Source organism: Parambassis ranga, chromosome 18 (genome assembly GCF_900634625.1).
Source record: "Parambassis ranga chromosome 18, fParRan2.1, whole genome shotgun sequence".
Classification (NCBI taxonomy): Eukaryota; Metazoa; Chordata; class Actinopteri; family Ambassidae; genus Parambassis; species Parambassis ranga.
This window is the reverse complement of record NC_041038.1, coordinates 13,165,640-13,186,404: the sequence shown is the minus strand read 5'-3', so window position 1 is coordinate 13,186,404 and position 20,765 is coordinate 13,165,640. Positions and strand designations below refer to the sequence as shown.

At 49.0% G+C, this 20,765-nt stretch overlaps 1 protein-coding gene across 3 annotated transcripts; it reads left to right on the top strand.

Annotated features, from left to right (window-relative positions):
- Nucleotides 1–344: 344 nt before the first annotated feature.
- Nucleotides 345–13,908, top strand: LOC114450860 (syndecan-4-like). Of its 3 annotated transcripts, none has more exons than XM_028429280.1 (5): nt 345–575; nt 11,112–11,307; nt 11,401–11,441; nt 11,518–11,698; nt 11,809–13,908. In XM_028429280.1, the coding sequence occupies exons 1-5, from the start codon at nt 522–524 to the stop codon at nt 11,958–11,960; spliced, it is 624 nt and encodes a 207-aa protein (XP_028285081.1). In that variant the 5' UTR covers nt 345–521; the 3' UTR covers nt 11,961–13,908. The 3 variants fall into 3 exon arrangements, with proteins under 3 accessions (XP_028285081.1, XP_028285079.1, XP_028285080.1); XM_028429278.1 differs by having other exon boundaries at nt 348–575; nt 11,398–11,441; XM_028429279.1 differs by having other exon boundaries at nt 352–575; nt 11,115–11,307; nt 11,398–11,441.
- Nucleotides 13,909–20,765: the final 6,857 nt, after the last annotated feature.

Here is a 20,765-nt window from a genome sequence, read left to right as displayed (position 1 = left end):
CGGGCAGAGGTCTGGGCAGAGGTCCGGGCAGAGGGGGCAGAGGTCCGGGCAGAGGCCCGGGCAGAGGTCCGGGCAGAGGCCTGGGCAGAGGTCTGGGCAGAGGTCAGAGGCCCGGGCAGAGGTCCGGTCTTCTTCAGGTGGTTCTCTGTTAAACGTGAGTCTCTGTGTTATCATCTGTCAAACCCTCAGGACGCTGTGAGGGTTCAGACTCTGGAGGGTCTGCCTGACCGACCCCTGCCCAACATGGCCGCCGTGTTGTTAGCGGACGGGAGGCGTGGCCTGTGACGTAACGAAGGTTCCCGTAAAGTCAGCGCGGTGATTGGCGGAGCGCGCTCCGGCTGTCTGGTTATAGAGCGGCGGAGCAGCCGGCGCGGAGCCTCAGTGAAGTCCACCATCCGCCGGAGAGACACACGGGACGCGGTCAAGGTGCTAAACGGGGACAGCTCTGTGCTTTTGTTGGACTATACCGAGAAGACCTCTTCAGACCTCCGACGCTCCAAGCTAGCCCTGAACGGACAGCCATGCTCCGCCTGTGCCTCGTGGTGATTCTCTCCGCCTCCGTGTTTTCAGAGTCGGTAAGTCTGTTCGGCTCTTCTCCCACCGACCGACACCGGCTGGCCCCTCTGTCTCTGTGACAGCGCCGGTTAGCAGCTGATGCTAACTCTGGAGGATTAGCCGTGTGGAGGGGAGCTTCTGGTGAACTGTGGCGGATGGAAGGAGCGGTGTGGCGGAGCCGCGGGGCTGTTAGCCGCTTAGCTTCGGTCAGGGGACACACGGGCACCCGCAGCCCGCTGATATGATCCAGTCTGGGGCCCCAGCTGGGGGCAGGGACCTGGCAGGTCCACTCACTGGCTCCTTTTTACACGAATGACTTTTTGTAATCAATGAAAAAAATAATATCAGTGTTCACTGAGAAGAGAAGAGTTAACTAAGTTATATCTATCACTGTGTGTGTGTGTGTGTGTGTGTGTGTGTGTGTGTGTGTGTGTGTGATGATCTTTAAACCTGGATGTGGCTGCATGTAAACACATATAAGGACGCAGCTGTGCACAGATGATGACCAAGTTTCTCACGCTCCATGTAAAGTCTGCCTTGTAGCCCTTGGGATGAGTTATACTGGGACTTCCTGTGTTGTGAAAACCTGAAGGTTGACTTAATAGCAGAAGAATGTGGAGTGTGACAGGACTGAAATGCCTGATCTCTTACTGCCTGGTAGAAACCCCTGAGTGTGTGTGTGTGTTCATGTCACACCACTTCTGATGCGCCTGGTTTCTCTTCCTAATTAAACATTTATGAAACCACGGTTAGTCAAACATCAGACGTTGACCCTGTCCTTCTGTCCAAAGGAAATAAGTGTTGGTGTGTAACCTGCTGTGGCCAATAAACACGCCTGCAGATGACTTTTATTGCTGCTGGTGTCTGATCTTTTATACACACATATATAACAGTGGTCAGGAGCAGGGTTGAAACTTCTTGTTTTGTTTTCCTGGCTTTAATAGAAACAAAGCCTTGTGTGATGTGTGTTTGTGCTGAATGCTGACTTCAGGTTGTGTGTAGTAACAAGCTGTCTGTGCCACCCACATTCAAACACATGCACCCACCCCCTCACCTCCAGGCGGCCCAGCTGGTCGGTCCAAATGGCCTGTGGAGGACTGGGGAGGACTGGATGGCAGCAGGTTTAACTGCATGCCAGATATGTTTGGTTTACTCTAGCTTGATGCGTCACATGCTTTGTGCTGCTGATCCCAGGTCTGACTGAACGTCTTCCTCCAGCCCGACCAGGTCGTCCATGCAGGCTGTTACATTCCTCAGAGCTGCGAGGCTTCTCCTCCTCCTCCTCTTCTCTTTTTGATTTCCCCTCTGGAATGTGACCTCTGGTGATCTTGACTGGCCCTCTTGAGGATTTTGCACACTTGGAGGGATCTCAATAGGGCTCTGGGGCCTTTTCATAAGGGGCACTTCTCTCCCCTAGCCTAGCCTAGCGTGGCTACACCTACAGCCTTCCCAGCACCTCTCTGTAGTTGTGTTGAAATGAACTCCAGACTTTAGTCCTCGTGCTTTCTCTTGATGGATACTTGGCCTCTGAGCTATGACAATCCTCCCCTCCCTCCTCCTGGCCTTTTATTCTCTCTACCCACTGAGGTCATTATTGGTATGTGGATTTGGCGTTCCCAGCTAATCGATAACAATGTTCTTCTACCTGACAATAGAGCGTGCTCTGAATGTTAAACAGGGGAGTTTTTGGGAGCCACAGGCACGCCTGGAATGTTTTTTATCTGTGGATTCAGATTGGATTTCATATCCCCTGGATGCCAAGAGGAAGTTATTGCTTCATTTAGCAAAGTCTTCTGCTGCCTGGGGGTTGTCGAGCGTTTAGCTGTAAGTCTTGTGTTCCATTTTATCAGTTTGTCCAAGATAGAGCGGGCCAAACAAAGCCTGCTCCATGCTTTGTTTCCATTGACCTCAGCAGTTTCTGTCCATGTATGGCCACAAGTCACTGCAAGTCCTTCACGGCAGACTGCGTGAAGGTGAAACCCCTTCACTTTCACCCAGTCTGCCATGAAGTGGAGGACCTGCAAGGTTTACTTTAATCACCTGCAGGCTGTGATGTATTTAAATGTTTTTTTGTGTGTAGCCAAAATTACACCTGTAAAAAACAACCCGGTAAACACAGAAGTCTCCGTCATGCCATGTGGGACACGTGGTTCAGTTTTTTTGTTGGACACACTGACTGGATATGACACAAACGGCTTGTGTTCTTGCTTCTTCTGCGCAGTGTGTGCAGTTTTGTGAGACATCTTAAGGTGCAGATTACTCTGACCTGGTTTCATCTTTGTGTGGTTTTCATTTCAATTAGCAACATCAAAGCGCTTCATTAACCAAATCTGCTCAAGGTGGCAACTGTGGTTAATCAGGGTAAGAAAATCCTCTCTGCCCCGCAGTTAATCCGTGTTGCACTACCACACCTCGGCTTGTTGCCTTTGGAGCCATGGGGCCGAGTCCATTTGTTGTATCTTGTTGGAATGTGACTGGTTTTGCATTGAGCCCCCACCCGATCATTTGCACGAGAATGAGCGAGGTTTTTTAAGGAGGTTTTTTTGTCTCTTTTGCATGATGGGGTGCGCTGAAAGGCCGCGTGGTGAAAAGATTGCAGGGAAGGAGGGAGCATGATAAATAGTATGACTAGGATGTAATAATGGTTCCTGCATTGCTGTCCGCTGGTCTATAAAATCCCTTTGGGCCGAGGAATGTTGGCACAGAGAGAGGAGGTTTTTGTCCTTCCTGCCTGTGATGGAGAGCGGCCGAGAATCTGATCCCCCTCACTCTCTCTCCACCCCTTTCTGCTGCCACATATAAGTATATGGACCCATACAGGGCAGAAGTCCACCGTAAAACCCTCCTCTCCGGGTTATATCCCCTTCATCCGAACTTCTTTGCTGTAGCTACTTTCTAGTTAAACATGAAACGGTCTCAGAATTCCTTCACTCAGATCTGCTGCAGACGGCAATGTTAAAGTTATTATAGATGTGTGAGAGAGAACTGGAATGTGTTTATCTGTGGTCGTATGTTCAGGCAGTGTGGGCTCAGTGTTTGAGCACTATTGATGCAAAATTAGACAAACCAGTATGTGCAACATTTATCCACACAGCTGTTACCAACAGTGGAAAAAACATTTTTAAACATCATGTCTTTGTATTTGTTTGTTTGTTTTTCTGTTTGTTTTTTGTGTGGTATCATTATCGCTGCCTTTGGCTCTTATTTGTTCTTCATCATGAGACTTTGTGGTCGGTGATATATCAGCGCCCCGGTCCCGGGACGGCCCGTCATACTCTGACAGGTTCCTGTTGTTCTGGGCCTGTAGCCAGACTGTTAGCAGCTATCGACGCCCTTCCACTCAGCAGAACAGATGGATGTGACATGAAAAATGGAGGGAGGGAGCATGACATGTAAGGATCAAACTGCTCCACCCAAAAAAGGCTGGCCGCAGAGTCACACAGCCCAATAATATTGACTTAATGTCTCATTTTAATATCAATAAAGGCAGCTGAACTTGTTGAGTTGGCTCCTGCTCACAGTGAACACACAGTGACCAGGGGGCCTGAGAGTCCCTGCTGTTTATTGATGGTTAATCAGTAATTTCAGGGTTTTTAAGGGGAGTGTGTGTGTGTGTGTGTGTGTTGACATGTAGACATCTCTAAAAAGTCCCTTCATTTTCAGGCCACATGACATTTACTCTAAACACGGGTGATTTTTCATGGCTTTCAGGGCAGGGGCTGTTGATTGTGGTGTTCTCTGGAAACGCTCTGCCTGAAAATGAAGCATGATCTGTGTCTCCAGTCGCAGTATCTGCTCTCAGACATCAGAGCGGAGTGCTTTTGGGTGGTATGAGGGCTTCCCCTCATTCAGACATCCTTCCTGACATATGCATCTCAACAGTGCAGCACCACTTTGATGTGGTGTGTGTCAGGTTTGTGTGAGGTCTGCCGTTCTACACTATCCAGCGGCTCTCAGACGGAACCTGTTGTTGGCCTAAGAGGCCACTTCTGATCCGGCGGAGATTAACTTGTGGAAGTTGCTGTGTTTGTTTCTCGCAGTAAAGACATGGAGCTGTGACAGAATCTGCTGCTGGTTTCACTTAATTCTGCTGGGACGTGCCACAGAGTGCTAGCTGAAGTAGAAGTAAAGTCAGCGGTGTTTCTTTGCACTGTGATCGTCTTTAAAGCTTGTTGTGTGCGAGCGCTCCATGACATGGCCGACTGAGCCTAGGAGGACCAGAGCAGCAGTACTCGCAGACCTCAGTGGTTCAGCCTGAGCTCTTAATTGAGTGTCTGTATGCTTGGAGTGCCTTGGCTCCATTGTAGACAGTACAGGAATGTAGTGGCTGCCTGTGTGTAGCCCAGGCCTTGGCTTCTCAGCCGACCCACATGGAGAGATGCATTCCTCAGTCCGCCAAACTCAGCAGCAGCAGCACACAGCCCGTCACCAGGAACATTTTAGCAGTGTCGCTGGCGATGACGCCTACATTTTTCCATACTGGTACAAGTCTAGTTAGCGTAGCATGAACCCTGGAATCAAGCAGAACCAGCTCACTAGTTGTTGTGGCTCCTTTGGCTTTAACTGTGATCCCGCTGTGTTAATCAGTGACTAATTGTTCAAGTCCTGGACGTTTGTGTTCTGTGTGTTTTATTGACTCATGTGCAGCACGAGGCTGCTCATTTCAAACGGATCTGTTCATCACGTGTGCCTAAACGCTGCATCAATCGATGTCAGATGCAGATTTAACTTGAACTTAACCAAAGCTCCATTTCATGATGGAAGTCGCAGTGAAGGCTTCTTATTCCTCCTCTGAGCTGCTGGAAGTGAATGAGAGCTATTGTGACTAATTTTCCACTGTTAATGAATGGACTTTGTCACATGTCCAAACTAACGAATACATATCAATAGCTCAGTTGTTTACTGGAATGATTTGCACTCATGCCTCTTCTCCATTGTCAGACACTGAGTGGATCCATCCTGGATGGATGTTTCCTGTTTTTCTGCCTTTTTCTTATAACTTCCTGTCCTTTAATGCTGTAAGCCGATCTCTCTCGGCTGATAATCACTCTGCAGTTGCTTACATTTAGTCTATTAAGCTGTAATGTCTTTGATCCCAGGCAGCGATATGTCTGCCTGAGGGAGTGACATCACAGAAGAAGGACTGGCAGGGAGGATGTTGGAGAAGCAGAGTCTGACTCGCCGCAGGCATCCGGCTCATTTGTCCGTCAGCCGTAGATGTGGTAATAACGGAGACCCATCCTATTGACACTGCTGGACCGGCGGGAGGAAGTGACCAATAAAGGCCATGTCGATAAGATCGGACGTTCCCTCCGGAGGTGCTCGTCAAAACTCAGTTGGGCTTATCAGTGGAAACTGAATTAACCCCGTCTGCTGCACAGCTGCTTCTGTCTTATCTCAACCGGCAGGAAGTCTGACAGCACACAGGTTCTTTAGCTTGTTATCAAATTTAACTACTGCAGTGTTACTGAGAAATGTTTGTTTTGTGACAAAGCCGGGCCAGCCCGCCTGACTCAGCTTCCCTCTAGGGTGCTTTCACACCTGCAGCCTTCGGCTGGGTTAGTTTGGGCAGGTGTGAACACAGCGATCACCTGCTGACCAAACGCCACCAGGTCCTAAAGGCACCAAGTGCCTAACCCACGTTTGGGAAATAAGGCGGGACTTAGGTGGACGGTTGGTTATGAGAAACTTCACCCAGCAGTCTGTACACAGGTGTGTTTCTGCTGTGAAGTCGGACATTTTAACATGGAGGTCTTTGAGGATTGACCTGATTTGGAGCCAGCCTCTAGTGGACAGTGGAGGAGCTGCAGTTGGCTTCATCTGTTAGTCCCAGATGTTTTGAGCGATAACTTTAACATGATTTTTTTTAAATCAAATGTAGGGAATTCTTTTCTGTTTGGAACAAACGGCCTCTGTTTCTGTCCTGACGTCCATCCCTCCATCTGTATGCTGTGACTCTGTGTGTCATGCTGTGGAGCCTCACATGGTGCTGATAGGTGGAAACTCTGCTATAGATAGACAGAGCGTAGGTAGGAGGAATCTAGAGCTTGACTGTCGGAGCAAAAGGCGAAGGTGTGTGTGTTCCAGCTCTGTTTAAGGTTCATACTGGACATACTCAGGCCTCATGAAGGACAACATAAAACCAGGAGCAGACTTTCTGACATGGATCACGTTTACAGTGACCCCATGGTTGTGCCCTCCTTGTTGGACCCTGTGTGTACCGTAAGCCATAGGCCTTGGACTCCTGAAGCGTGGCCTTTGTCGGTGTTATGTCAGGGGTCAGAAGTGCATCTCACAAGCAGATGAGCCGGCACAATCTGTGCTACGAGTCCTGCTGGTTCAAGTATCAGCTGGCGGCGCGAAGGGAGGGGGGGCTGAGAAACAGAGTGACTGTAGTGAGGCGAAGGAAAAAGTAGCACTGCTAGCCCCTCGTGTGAATTCAGAGGCGTACCTGTTGGTTTGAAGCCGTGTGAGTATCACATGAAAGAGGGAAGGTTAGAAACGACAATAATCGGCGTCTCTCGGGAAGGTCAAGAGACGCCGGACATCACAAAGAATAAGGAAACGCATTCCTGCGCTGTTTCTTTTTGGCCTTTTCACACCCCGTACCTCCTCCACGCCTCCGTGTGAATGGACCAGATGCCTCTCCCAGTGTTGGCAGATGGAGGGATTGTTTCCCTGGTTTAATGAAGGGAGGCTGCTGGGGGCTTATCCCTGGTTACCTTGGTCATTGATATGCTCCTGAGGCATCCACTGGCTTTGTTCTGCGTCAATGGAAGGGACCGGCCCAAAGACTGGGTGGCGGGTGTCTTGACAGACTGCCTTTCACTGAGCAGTCACAGACCTGGAAGCTGTAGGACCTCCATGTTGCGATGGGCAGGATCAACACAGACGGGAGGAGGCAGGAACCGTCAGAGGAGCAGCTTTCATAAACCAGGCTGTAAATCACCGGCGGATTACTTGATGTTTCTGTTGTTTATGTTGTGAGTTTTAGAAAGTTGATTCATGGAAGGAATGAATCAGTACTAATCCGTTTCTTCTTTCTGGTCTAATTCAGGTCCTGTGGCTTTTTAATGTGCTTGTTTTGTTGCGCGTGATGATGTCTGAGTCACATGGCCTTCTGTGGCCTTATGGTTTTTCTTCCTCTAATATGGTGAGACCAGATGAGCTCTGCAATTAAGAGGCTTTCATTAAACAAAGAGCAGCTCTGTTCAGCTGCTGGGTGGCTCTGCACTGAGAGTCTGTGATAAAGTTTATCTGAGTGATAATCGCTGTTATCGCTGCTGGTGGAGTCAGAACTGATGGAGCTCAGGTTTACTGACTGGGTCCTTTGTGCTGTGGAACATGTTGAACTCCATTGTTGCCACAAATGAAAATGTTAGTTCTCACTTCTTTCCATTAAAGCCATTTGGTTTGGCTGTGATCCACGTCCGGCTGCTTATCAGCTGGGACACATTAGAAACGTATGACGCGATAAGTGCCCTTTAACAGGGGCGTGTTTAACTGAATACCGTCGGGCCGACTGTGATTTATGGGGAGTTTTCCAGCTTTTTGCAGCTCTGCAGTAAAGCACGTTACAGCGTGTTGAGCGTTAAGTTTGGTAACATGTAGAGCAAATTTAATACAACTGCAGTTTTATCGTTTTGACTTGTGCTCCCCGTCTTTGCCTGTATTGGGAGTTTAGGCAGACTGTGGCGCTGCCAACATGGCGGCGGTCAGAGCCCCTCACAGAGACACAAACCCAGCTTCATCCACAGCCATGCAGCCTACTACAAACACACAGTGAGTCTTTTTAAACGTCCCGAACATCGGCCTGGTGCTTCACTGCAGCGCCTGAATCAAGCACAGTTTGTATGTTATGAAGCTGAAACTGCTCTGCTGGTTTTAACCCTTGGTAGTCTGCAGACTCTTCACCAAACACAGCAGCTCCGTGTCTGAGGCAGGCAGTAAAATGTCAGCGCTGATCTCCATGTCGACGTGGTTACATAACAGCGTTCAGACTCTCCTCTGCTCGTCCCCGCTGGTTTAAACACACTTTTCCTCCCGTCTGTTTGGTCTCTGAGCTCGCTGCAGATTTCGCCTCCTCTGTCCCTCCCTGCTGTTTGTTGTCCTGAATACATTCTTGGAAACAGGACAGAGCGAGCTTGTTTTTGTCCAGGCAGACGAGGACTTGGCAGGAGTCCCGTCCCGGCTTTGCTTGCTGAGAGAATATAGTAAATATCTGCTCCATCTGACGGGACATTCAGAGGCTGCCATCATTACCTTAACATAACAGAAACTCCTCCACATTTGATCCTGTTCCACTGAATCAACCCGACCTGTTGGGACAAGCCTCAGTCAGCCTGTGTGACGGGACGCTGCTGTTTGAGCTGAGGAGAAAGGAGCTTCACATATCTGTTACCACTGACTTTGGTCGAGTCGAATATGAACAAACCTTTTTTAGAACAATAATAAAAGTGATCATTTAAGTTTTTAAACTTTTTCATATCTTATTATATTATCAAATCCCAAAAATGTGTCTTACTGCTCTGCATCGCCTCCCTTTGTGGGAGTAAGGAGCTCCCTGCTCCATTATGTTTTCATTTAAACAACAGTGGGGAGCTGTGTGTGTGTCTGTGTGTGTCTGTGTGTGTCTGTGTGTGTCTGTGTGTGTGTCTGTGTGTGTGTCTGTGTGTGTGTCTGTGTGTGTGTCTGTGTGTGTGTCTGTGTGTGTGTCTGTGTGTGTCTGTGTGTAATCCTCAGCAGTAAAATGGTGACTCCTGGCTCCTCATTTCCTCGCTGCCATTCAGGGTCGTGCTGGAACAGGCCCTCTGAGTCATATTATAGGAATCACACTGATTGAGACCACAACACAGACCCGTCTGAGTCGGGCTCAGTCGGGCTCAGTCGGGCTCAGTCGGGCTCAGTCGGGCTCAGTCGGGCTGCCAGCGCCACTCATCCAAATGGAAGAGTCATTTTTACTTCACTCCCCGAGGCAGGTTTTTTTTCTGCACTCTGTGGTTTCAAACGGATTTAAAGGCCTTGAAAACAAAGCTCAGAGCGGGTTTGTGTTCATAAATCATTTCTTAATGGTTTACAGGAAAGATTCCAGATCTGTTCTCGGAGCAGAGGTTAAACTTCTTCTGGGAATTCAGGGGCCGTCCTTAAACTGCTTCCACTCCAGCTTTTTCATTTCTCCTCCAAAAGCTAAGTGTATGCAGGACTGCAGGCTGCCACCTGATGGAGTTCTTCAGTTATTCACTATTTGTTTAAATAAATCAGTGTACACCACATTTTAGGACTTTTTTTTGGAGGATTGTTAACATGTAGATGTTGAACTGGTTAAACGTCATTTTAGACGAGTGTAATAATAACCCGCATGTTCAGGGTGGTGGTGACGTCAGGGCTCTTCAGGCTGTTGTTCTGCAGAGGAATTTTCTTCTTAGTGTTTCTTTGTCGGCCTGAAAAAGGACTCGAGCACTCGACAGGAAAAACAGCAGAACCTGTAAGAAAGTAAAGGAGACTGAGCCGGGCCTGCTCGGTGCTGAGGAGCCACGGGAAAATGGCCGCCTTTGTTTACAGCCCCTGTGCAGGCACAATGCGGCTTCCCTTCCTCCTTCTCTGTTAATGGCAGAGGATTACCTTCAAACACACTCTCACTGCTGGGGGGGGCCAGCTCACCCTTAAAGTGAGGGCCTTCCTACAGATGGAAGTAATTATGAGGGAGCTGATGATGTCACGGCGCCGGCCTGCGAGGATGCGGTCAGCTTTTGTTCGCAGTAAAATGGAAGTTTGGATGTTTTCCTGACCGCTCAGACGGGCCCGGCCAGTGTCAGACCCGTGCACCACTTTCATAACAGAGTGCTCATTTCTATCCTCGATCAGACTGATCACAAACTGATCTCTTGATCAAATCCAAACGCTGAGTTATTTCAGTTCTACAATCTTTTACATCTGTTGTTTATTAAAATGGTTCCTGCTCCAGTTCAAACTGAAATGATTCATTTATTTTGAACTTTGCTGCAGACTGAAATGTGAGATGACTCATCAATCAGTTATATGTTGACGTGTGTGTGTCTGTGTGTGTGTGTGTCTGACGGGATTAAAGGACTCGTCTTCATCTCCCTGTAGTGACCCGGTGTGGTTTCAGTCTGGGTGTTTGAGCTTTTCTCGCCTCGCTTTACCTGCTCTGCCTTCTGTTTGCTCCAGCCTTAATGCTGATTAAGTGTGTGTGTGTGTGTGTGTGTGTGTGTGTGTGCTTTAATGATCAGTGTGTGTGTGTGTGCTTTAATGATCAGTGTGTGTGTGTGTGTGTGTGTGTGTGTGTGTGTGTGTGCTTTAATCCCATTCATGATGCCTAGGAGCAAATGGTGGATGGATTAATCCGTGTGATGTGATTAAAGAGGCTAATGTGTCTGTTGTATGAAGCTTTTCTATAACACAGTGGTTAATCAATCGCTCGTAGCTTCAGCAGTTTATCTTCTCACCCTGATCTTCATTTGTCTTATTTCTAATTAATTATCATAAAATGTGAGACGTTGGACCCCCCACTGAGCCCCCTGTCTCTGGTGTCCCAGCAGGTGAGGGAGACGGAGACGTGGATGCCCATGAAGACCACACAGCCTGCCGACATGTCCACACAGGACGTGGAGCTGGAGTCGTCGGGAGACTCGCCGAACGGCTCCGACTTCGGCTTCACGGACAGCTACTACACCGACACGCTGTACGATGACGAGGACGGATACGACGAGTTCTCCGGATCTGGAGACAGAGGTCGGTCCTGACAGATGCGTATAAATTAGAACCTAAGGTCACTCTGATGGTGGAGAAACGGTTAAATAAAGAAAATGTGTTTTTCCTCAGCAGCGACTGAGGCGCCTCCACGAGGGCCCCGCCCATCAGACAAGGTGAGCGGCGGCAGACTTTCGCTGTGTTGTGTAGTTTTTATACGTGTGATTTGACGCGTTTCTAATTTTTCTTCAGAGCAATGAGATCCCGGAGCTGGCGCGCCCGGTGCGGCCCACCATCAGCGAGATGGATGAAGTCCAGAAAAACAATGAGATCCCCATGCTGAGGAACGAGCCGGAGTCCAACAACCCGCCCAACGTCCTCATGTCCCACGCCAGCGACGACAGCATCTTTAACAAAACAGAAGTCCTGGCAGGTGGGTCGCCGGGCCGCTCTGCCGCCGCCATGTTTAACCTTTTCTTTTAGCCACGTGATGCGGTGACCCGTCTCCCGTCTGACCTGCTGTCCTCTCATCGTCTCTTCCAGCTCTGATCGCAGGCGGCGCCGTGGGCCTGCTCTTCGCGGTCCTCCTCATCCTCCTCCTCATTTACCGCATGAAGAAGAAGGACGAGGGCAGTTACGACCTGGGGAAGAAGCCCATCTACAAGAAAGCCCCCACCACCGAGATCTACGCATAGACCTCCACACACACACCTACACACACCTCACTTCCTCAAAACCCAATCAGGGCCAGTGGCCTCACAGTGCCTCCTCATCTTCATCACCACCATCATACCTCCTCACTCTTCTTCAGCGGAGCGATAAATCAGAAGGCGAAGCCCCGACACCACGACCGACTGCTCCTACCTGATGTCAGCTTATGTTACTGGTGCTCTTCTAACCAATCAGAGGCGTGGTTTTGTTTTTTTGTGCGACGAGGAGCGGACCATTTCAGCTGCGGTACACGATGATCACTGTGTGTTGTTGTTCTGTCCCCAGGTAAACACTAACAGTCCCGTTATTTATTGTCTCCTCGTCTTCCTGCAGCTCCTCACGTCACTGTAGCGGGCGGCTGCTGTTTGTGTTTTTATTAGATGTTTTATTTTTGAACTGCTTTTAATTTGAAAGGTGTCTGCCTCACTTCCTGTAAGCCTTCAGATGCAGCAGAGCTCATTAAATCCACCTGAAAGCCCTTTTTAAAGCATGTTTCTGCTCATGTGGGCGGAGTCCTGTCAGTCTGGCACGTAGCACCAGAGAGGAAGCTAAGCTAATCCGGAAAAGGAATCTGCAAATACGGTTATGACTGAGGACGCACACACACACAGACACACACACTCTGCAGTGTCCTTTAGACGATGTTCCACTGCTGGAATCATTACAATGGAGGCTGCAACCAGCAGCTAATTAGCTTAGCATAAAGGCTGGCGATGGTTAGCTAGGTGCTAACTTAACACACTTTACATTTATCAAATGTGGGAATAGAAACTGATCAGAGGTCATTGGCGGGTCTGCATCCAAATTTAACACCCACTGTGTTTTTGTTGAGCTGAGCGTCAGCTGATGCTTGGAGTCCGCTCAGCTGTCGCTTCTAGTGTTTAATTCGGTTATTGATCTGCACACCAGACTGTAAACGTCAGTGTGTACAGTTTGCCTTTTTATTTTTCTTTATGAACTGGACTTGGCCTGTTTCAGAGGAACCAGGACTCAGGTCCTAGCTGTTTGGGCTCCTCTTGTTTTCGCCTTGTTGCTCAGCTCCCCCAACTTCAGCCAGACGAGGGCTCGCCGTTTTCTTTTGAAGCGGCGCTGTGTGTTCATTCCTTAAAGAACCCCTCACATGTCCTGTTTTTGACGTGTGTTCGGGCCGAGCTCGGCTCGGACACCGTCTCTCGGGTACCCTCTGCTGTTTTATTGTATTTTCTCGATAAGCTACAGCGACTGTTAGTTCTAGGTTAGTTCTAGGTGTTCAGTCTGGGGTCTACGAGCGATCGCCGGAGCCACGGTCTGACGCTCACATTTCGTCGTAGCTGTAGACAGCACACACACACACACACACACACACACTCTGCTCTACCAAGGATCTGTAAATAGTGAGTAGATAGAAATACAACAAACAATGTTAACTCGGTACTCTGCCACAGCCCGGCAGCACAAATATCTACCAAATATTTAAATGCCAAATTGTACTTCCTGTTTTTGTTCTGGCAGTACGTCGATGTGATCCACTGTACATGTAAATGAGTTTTGATACTAACTCGCCTCCTGTCGTTCTCCAGTGTTTGTATTTTTCCTGCAGTAGATCACCTCGTTCCTTTTTTGTATTAATTTAACTGTCAGATAATTTTATTGCCTTCTTTCAGGTTGGGGTGTTTCGCCCATTTTAAGCTGTTGTATATGTGATTTTAAAAGTTTTATATACACTAGTTTGAGGCAGATAGTTTTGAAACTTTTTATTTTGTAAGAGTTTCTATTATCTTTAGGACTTTTTTGTTTCTTTTTTTATTTATGTTGTTTGTAGAAGGATCGATGTCGATGAGCCGTGTCAGCAGCAGACCTGGGGTTGATTATCAGTCGATCGTTCTTCGATTGTTCCTCTTTGTAGCCACCAGAGAATTTCCAAACGCCTCCACTTCCCAATGAACCAAACATTAAAAAAGATTTCCCTCCACCTGTCGGCAGAGCGGGCCGGCAGCGACCTCAGGCAGAGGAGGGCTCTGATTGGATCATGGCGATGATGAGTAACGGTGATCGAGCTGGTAGTCGGCCCCGGGTCTGCTCCGTGAACATGGGAGAGTTTGTTCTGCTGCTTACTGTCACCACATGTGAATCACCAGTGGAGTGAAGAACCCAATGAATCATTGGGTTCTGCAGGTTCTGATTTATTATTGGAAATAAAGCTATTTTTATGCACATTAACATTTGAAACCGTCGTCAGTCTGTTTGTGTGAAACATCTGAGCCGCTTCCTGCTGGACTGGAACGCAGCTCAGACTGGGGTCTGCTGAATAAGACAAACATGATGATGATGATGTTGACCTTCATCTGTCGGCTCAGCCTGATGGAGAGCAGGCTGGAGCAGCACTCGCACTGTGCTGGTGGCTGATGAAGCGCCGACTAACAGAAGAAGCTTGTAGTTAGTTTTTTCCATGAAAGCAAAGCGCATCATCCCCAGAACACTGATCCATAAGTGCACAAGGCCGATCAGCATGCGATCAATGATCACACTCGTGCCTGCAGTGTCTTTGACACTCTGCCAAAAGTCACCAGTGAGCTCAGAGGGGTGTGAGTGTGTGTGTCTGTGTGTGTGTGTGTGTGTGTGTGTGTGTGTGTGTGTCTGTGTGTGTGTGTGTGTGTCTGTGTGTGTCTCTGTGTGTGTGTGTGTGTGTGTGTGTGTGTGTGTGTGTGTGTGTCTGTGTGTGTGTGTCTGTGTGTGTCTCTGTGTGTGTGTGTGTGTGTGTGTGTCTGTGTGTGTGTGTGTCTATGTGTGTGTGTGTCTGTGTGTGTGTGTGTGTGTGTGTTGTGTGTGTGTGTGTCTCTGTGTGTGTGTGTCTGTGTGTGTGTGTGTGTGTGTGTCTGTGTGTGTGTGTGTCTCTGTGGTGTGTGTCTGTGTGTTGTGTGTGTGTCTGTGTGTGTGTGTGTCTATGTGTGTGTGTGTGTGTGTGTGTGTGTCTGTGTGTGTGTGTGTGTGTGTGTGTGTGTGTGTGTGTGTGTGTGTGTGTGTGTGTCTGTGTGTGTGTGTGTGTCTGTGTGTGTCTCTGTGTGTGTGTGTGTGTGTGTGTGTGTGTGTCTGTGTGTGTGTCTCTGTGTGTGTCTCTGTGTGTGTGTGTCTGTGTGTGTCTGTGTCTGTGTGTGTGTGTCTGTGTGTGTGTGTGTGTCTGTGTGTGTGTGTCTCTGTGTGTGTGTGTGTCTCTGTGTGTGTGTCTGTGTGTGTGTGTCTCTGTGTGTGTGTGTGTCTGTGTGTCTCTGTGTGTGTGTGTCTGTGTGTGTGTGTCTCTGTGTGTGTGTGTCTGTGTGTGTGTGTCTCTGTGTGTGTGTGTCTGTGTGTGTGTGTCTCTGTGTGTGTGTGTGTCTGTGTGTGTGTGTGTCTGTGTGTGTGTGTCTGTGTGTGTGTGTGTCTGTGTGTCTGTGTGTGTGTGTGTATCGCTGACATTCATAGAGACAAGCTGTTGCTTGTCGGCCTCTGTGCTGCAGGGAAAACACACTCTGCTGGGAGCGGCACACATTCCAACACAAACACATTACATACATCATCTTTTTCTCTGAACACACACAGACACACACAGACACACACAGTGTTTGTTCAGGCTCTGTGGGGCTAACCTGAGCAGAGATGGAGGCTACAGTCTGTACCAGGCTTTCTTTCCAGAGAGAGAGAGAGAGTGTGTCTGTGTGTGTGTCTGTGTGTGTGTGTGTGTGTGTGTCTGTCTGTGTGTGTGTGTGTGTGTGTCTGTGTGTGTGTGTCTGTCTGTGTGTGTGTGTCTGTGTGTGTCTGTGTGTGTGTGTCTGTGTGTGTGTGTGTGTGTGTGTGTGTGTGTGTGTGTGTGTGTGTGTGTGTGTGTGTTCAGTTTTGTGGACTCCTAACACATATAATCAACACACATTCTTTTCTTCTCTGCTGTTTTGACAGTGTCTCACACACACACTCATTTACGGGGGTTTCCAAGACGTGTTGCACCAGATTTGTGTGTGTGTGTGTGTGTCTGTGTGTGTGTTGCTCTCAGCTCCCTTGGACCTGTGGCGTCCTTCACAGGCGTCCATGTTAGATCCATGTGTCCATCAGCCGTCCTGTGTCCATGGACATCTTCCTGCTGATGATTTGCATCTGAACTTTGTCTCTGTGAGAGGAGGAAGCTGAAGCTCAGGGAAACAACGTATCAGCTGTTTTACATCCGAGCGCCATCAGAATGTTTCTATTAATAACTTTTCCTCATCGTCACACTAGCAGCAGACGTCACTGTCATTAACTCTTTGCTGTCTTCCTCCTAGTTCATCCTCTCTGTCCTGTCGGACCCAGTCGGGTCCTGTTCAGGGTTTTTTCCTGTTTTTCCTGACCCTGTTGATCTTAAGGGGGTCCAGGTTCTGGGTCTGTGTGAAGAGCTTTGAGACCATTCTGACTGTAAAATGATCTGTATCAAACGACTTGACAACACGGGCAGGAAGCTCTTCACACGGCAGACCACAGACACACAGGAGGCTGCGCTCCTAAATCTGTCAGCGCCCTCACAGAGGTCAGAGGTCAGTGACCAGGGATTCCAGGAAATGAGCCTCCGTGTGTGTGTGTGTCTGTGTGTGTGTCTTTGCATACATGACTCGATTGCTGCCTCATTACATCAACACACTGAGGCTCCATGTTGTTGTGTCGGTGCGCGTTTCCCTCCACAGTCCGGGCGTATGTACGGACCGTGAAGCGGCGCCCGGCTCCTGTCAGGATGAACACATCACAGAAAAGTTCATCCTTTAGTTTCAACACTCTCCATTAAACTGTAGTGTTAGCATGTGAACGTTAGCATGCTAAGACTCCACCTCTCACATTGCTCTGCTCCCCACAACAAACACACACCAGGTTTCCCCAATAAAGAGGGGCGACCCACCTGCAGGGTCCCAGGAGCCGCTCTGGAGCTGCATGCCGAGGGTCGAGCTGTAAATGTGTTTATTCTTACAGAGGTCCATGAACTCAGGTTTGGAGCCAGCCTCTAGTGGACACCAGAGGAACTGCAGCACACTTTGTTTGAGTCATTGTAGATGTTTTGTAGTCTGACCTGATGGGGGCGGTGTTGTCGCTGTTGTGATCCCAGTACTTCCGCGGTGACATGGGAGGCCGCAGCAACTGGGCGTCAGCTTCACTGCAGAACAGCACTTTTCCCTTTTTTTGGAGGGTTTCCATGACAACAGCCCTGACAACAATGAGGAGTTTGTGCTGATGCTAACACAGCTTATGCTAAAGTGTTAGCATGGAGTCGGCCTCTTCCTTCTGCCTCCCTCTCGGTGCCTCCCTCTCTCCCTCTCTCCCTCTCAGTCATAGGCCGCCTTTTGTCTCCATGCAAAACCTCACATTCCTCATGGCCTCTGCCCACAGACACACAAACACACACACACAGGCATTCCTTTGCCCAGCAACAATGAGCTCTTTGTGCTGCACACCGCCCATGTTTTCATTTCAGTTTTTATTGCTTTTGAACTCCTCGCATGGAGAATTTAATCATCTCTGGGCCGTTCCTGAGGTTGGTTCTGAAAAGAATTTTTTTTGTTTGACGGCCGGTCGTCAGGGAGGCCGGCAGCTGCAGTGTGTGTGTGTGTGTGTGTGTGTGTGTGTGTGCTCTCACACACCCCCACATGGTCCAAGGACAAAAGAACTCCATGTTTCCAGAGACACCTGATGTTACTTCAGGTTCTGTTTCAGCTCTATCGTCAGCTGGAGGCTGTGAGAAGCAGCAGAGGGAGGCGACATACGTCAGACACTCCACAGGAAGCTCTCTGACCCGCCGTCATCCTCTGAAGCCAAAAACAATCCAAGAACGTCAGACATCAACCAGAGGAGTGTTGATGTTGTCCTGGACGTTTCGGTGTGAGAACTAGTATAATAGTAATAATGTTACAGATCAATGCAGTGTAGCTACGCTAGTGCTAACTGGCTAACTGCCGCTGTCTTACATCACTCTTGTAGTCCACACATGATGCACGAAGCTGACTCAGCATTTCGGTAGTGATGACTTTAGCGTGCTAGCTGTAACTTAGCAACGCTGCATGGATGGGATGCACACAGTAACACTCCAGATGGTGCAGGAGCAGCTGGCTGAGCTGTCTGGGTCCCACTTCTGATTTGTTCATAAGTTAGCACACACAGCACTGACTGCAACATGTTGATCTGAGCCAACAGATTTAAAATGACACAAAAATGTGTTGTGAAACTAACACAAAGTTCAGCCTGTGTGAGAATGCGAGCCGTGTGAAAACATCCTGAGCTCCTCACGTTTCCTTTGTCAGGATCAGAAACCGTCACATAAAGACGAGCAAACACCCTGCTTTCAGTTCTAATGTTCGAGTTTCTGTGGTGAGAACGATCAGTGTGTCTGTGTGTGTCTGTGTGTGTCTGTGTGTGTGTGTTCTTTGTGCTCTGCTTGGCAGCTCGCAGCAGTGTGTAACAGGATCCTCCCTGAGCTCAGGCTGATTTGAACAATGCAGGAGGTGTAACACGTCCACATTGTTTCTGCGGCTCATAACATGATCCATGTTCAGACTCACACACACAGACACACACAGACACACACACAGGTGACACAGGTTATTTTGGAAAAAAGTTGGACCTGAAGCTGCAAACAATCAGAAACATTTAAACATCATCAATCCACCTGATCAGATGATTGATCAGCAGCATCCGTCCACATGTTTGATTTGAGTGTGTCTAACAGCCAATCAGAGACTTCACTAAACCCCTCAGGAACTTTTAAACTCCGTCTCAGCCAATCACAGCTCAGGGACCTGGCGGTGTGTTCAGGTACAAAGAGCCTCCATCACTGCCGCTCAGGAAATTCCTGTCATTCCTCTGTAACTCCTCCTATCATCGCTCCCGCTCCCACACAGAGCCGCCCTCCCCCCGCCCTCCCCCCACCCTCCCCTGATCCTCGCTGTCAACGCCGCCGCTGCCGTCCACCTCTCACCCCTCACCTCTGACCCTCAGCCAGACTTAATAACAGGAAGTGATTGACTCCCCGCTGCTGTGGGAAGAAAAACCAGGCGAGGGCTTTGAAAGATGGAGGCAGCCGTTTTTCCAGAGCGTAATGACGTGACCGTCATGTGACCAGCGATCCAGGACAACACTGTAGAAATGCAGAGAATCATTCAGGTTGATGATCTCCAGATCAACAGAGACCGTGTGTGTGTGTGTGTGTGTGTGTGTGTGTGTGTGTGTCCAAAGTTCAGCATTCCGGGACAATAAATGATATGTGTTGGTCAGTAACTGGCATACGCAGGCTAACAAAGGCATTTTAGGCTAGCAACTAGCATGTCAAGGCTAGCAACTAGCATGCTGGCTCTGAGCCTCTGAGGTCTACAGACGCCATGCTGTGGCAGCACCTGTGTGGGTCTCGGGGATCACCTGTGGCAGGTGTGCAGGGCTGCAGGTGTGCAGGGCTGCGTGCATGCAGGCGTAGTTCTGAGGCCACAGTTTAATGTGCTGGTGGATGAGTTTCCGAGCTGTGAAACGCTCCTTACACACCTGTGCGGACACATCACACAAACATCAGGAGCCGCTCTGTCTTTCTGAGGCCTCACAGAGTCACTGCGCTCTCCTGTCATGGAGGCGGAGGAGCTCCCACACATGCAGGTATGCATCCAGCGGGGTTAACTGAAGCAACTCAGATGCTAACATTTCAAACACTTTACAGGTGTCATCAAAATACCTGACTTTGTTCTGCGCTGTCGTAAAACAGAAACCTGTGAGTGCTGACAGCTTCATGACGGCCGTCTTCTACGAGCAGGCAGACTAAACATCATTTATACATTTAACTGTTCGTTCTGTTTCATTCACTCACAGAGTGCAGCTCTGCTACCTGATGGAGCTGGTCTCCACCCAGGTGGTTCCAGCTGCTGGTCTTCTGAAGGGGCGGAGCAGAGAAGAGGACCATGTGACGCAGATGCAGGAAGTCGTGATCTGTGTGTGTGTGTGTGTGTGTGTAGAGGACTGTTGTGTCTCTGTGAGGACAATATGAGCATAAAGTCACTTTGACTGAAACAAACTGATCAAAGCAGAAAAGTCTTCATGAAGCAACAGACACAGAACTGACAGCACTTCCTGACTGGACTCTGATTGGACAGAACCGACAGCACTTCCTGACTGGACTCTGATTGGACAGAACCGATGGCACTTCCTGACTGGACTCTGATTGGACAGAACCGACAGCACTTCCTGACTGGACTCTGATTGGACAGAACCGACAGCACTTCCTGACTGGACTCTGATTGGACAGAACCAAACCTGGTTCAGCCCCAGCTCAGAGCCTGCAGCCTGGCAGGTGGAGCTGTGGGAGTTTGAGATGTAGTGGATCTAACCCCCCGTCCCTGTGTGACTGAGATAAACCTGGATGTCTCCAGTCGACCTGCAGCAGACGGTGTAGATGTGATGTAAACCTGACTCTTCTGGAGAGAGGAGGTGTGCTGAGTGTCTGACAGGCTGCAGGAGGATGTTTTCTGCAGTCTAAATGAGCTCCATGTGTGTGAAGGTACAGTAAATCCAGCGCCCTGCCCCCAGGTCCGGTTTAGGGAGGGTCAGCTAGAACGTTAAGCTGAGTAAAGGCGAGTCCTGTCCCTGAGGGGGGACATCAAGAGGGAAGTCAGCATACTTTATGTATGGAGTCAAAGTAATGTGACTCCAGTTCGTTCACTCCCTGCCTCTGATTGTGTGTGAACAGGCGAGATAATAACACCACTTCACTGTATGTTCCTGTGTGTGTGTGTGTGTGTGTGTGTGTGTTTTGGGCTTGTTATATAAAGATGGACGCCATGACAGTT

What these genes read in the sequence shown, in the direction of transcription:
- LOC114450860 (XM_028429278.1), top strand. Translation starts at nt 522, where the DNA reads ATGCTCCGCCTGTGCCTCGTGGTGATTCTCTCCGCCTCCGTGTTTTCA. An exon ending in CCTCCGTGTTTTCAGAGTCG is followed by an intron (nt 576 to 11,111) that starts GTAAGTCTGTTC and finishes CTGGTGTCCCAG; the next exon opens with CAGGTGAGGGAGACGGAGAC. An exon ending in CAAAACAGAAGTCCTGGCAG is followed by an intron (nt 11,699 to 11,808) that starts GTGGGTCGCCGG and finishes CGTCTCTTCCAG; the next exon opens with CTCTGATCGCAGGCGGCGCC.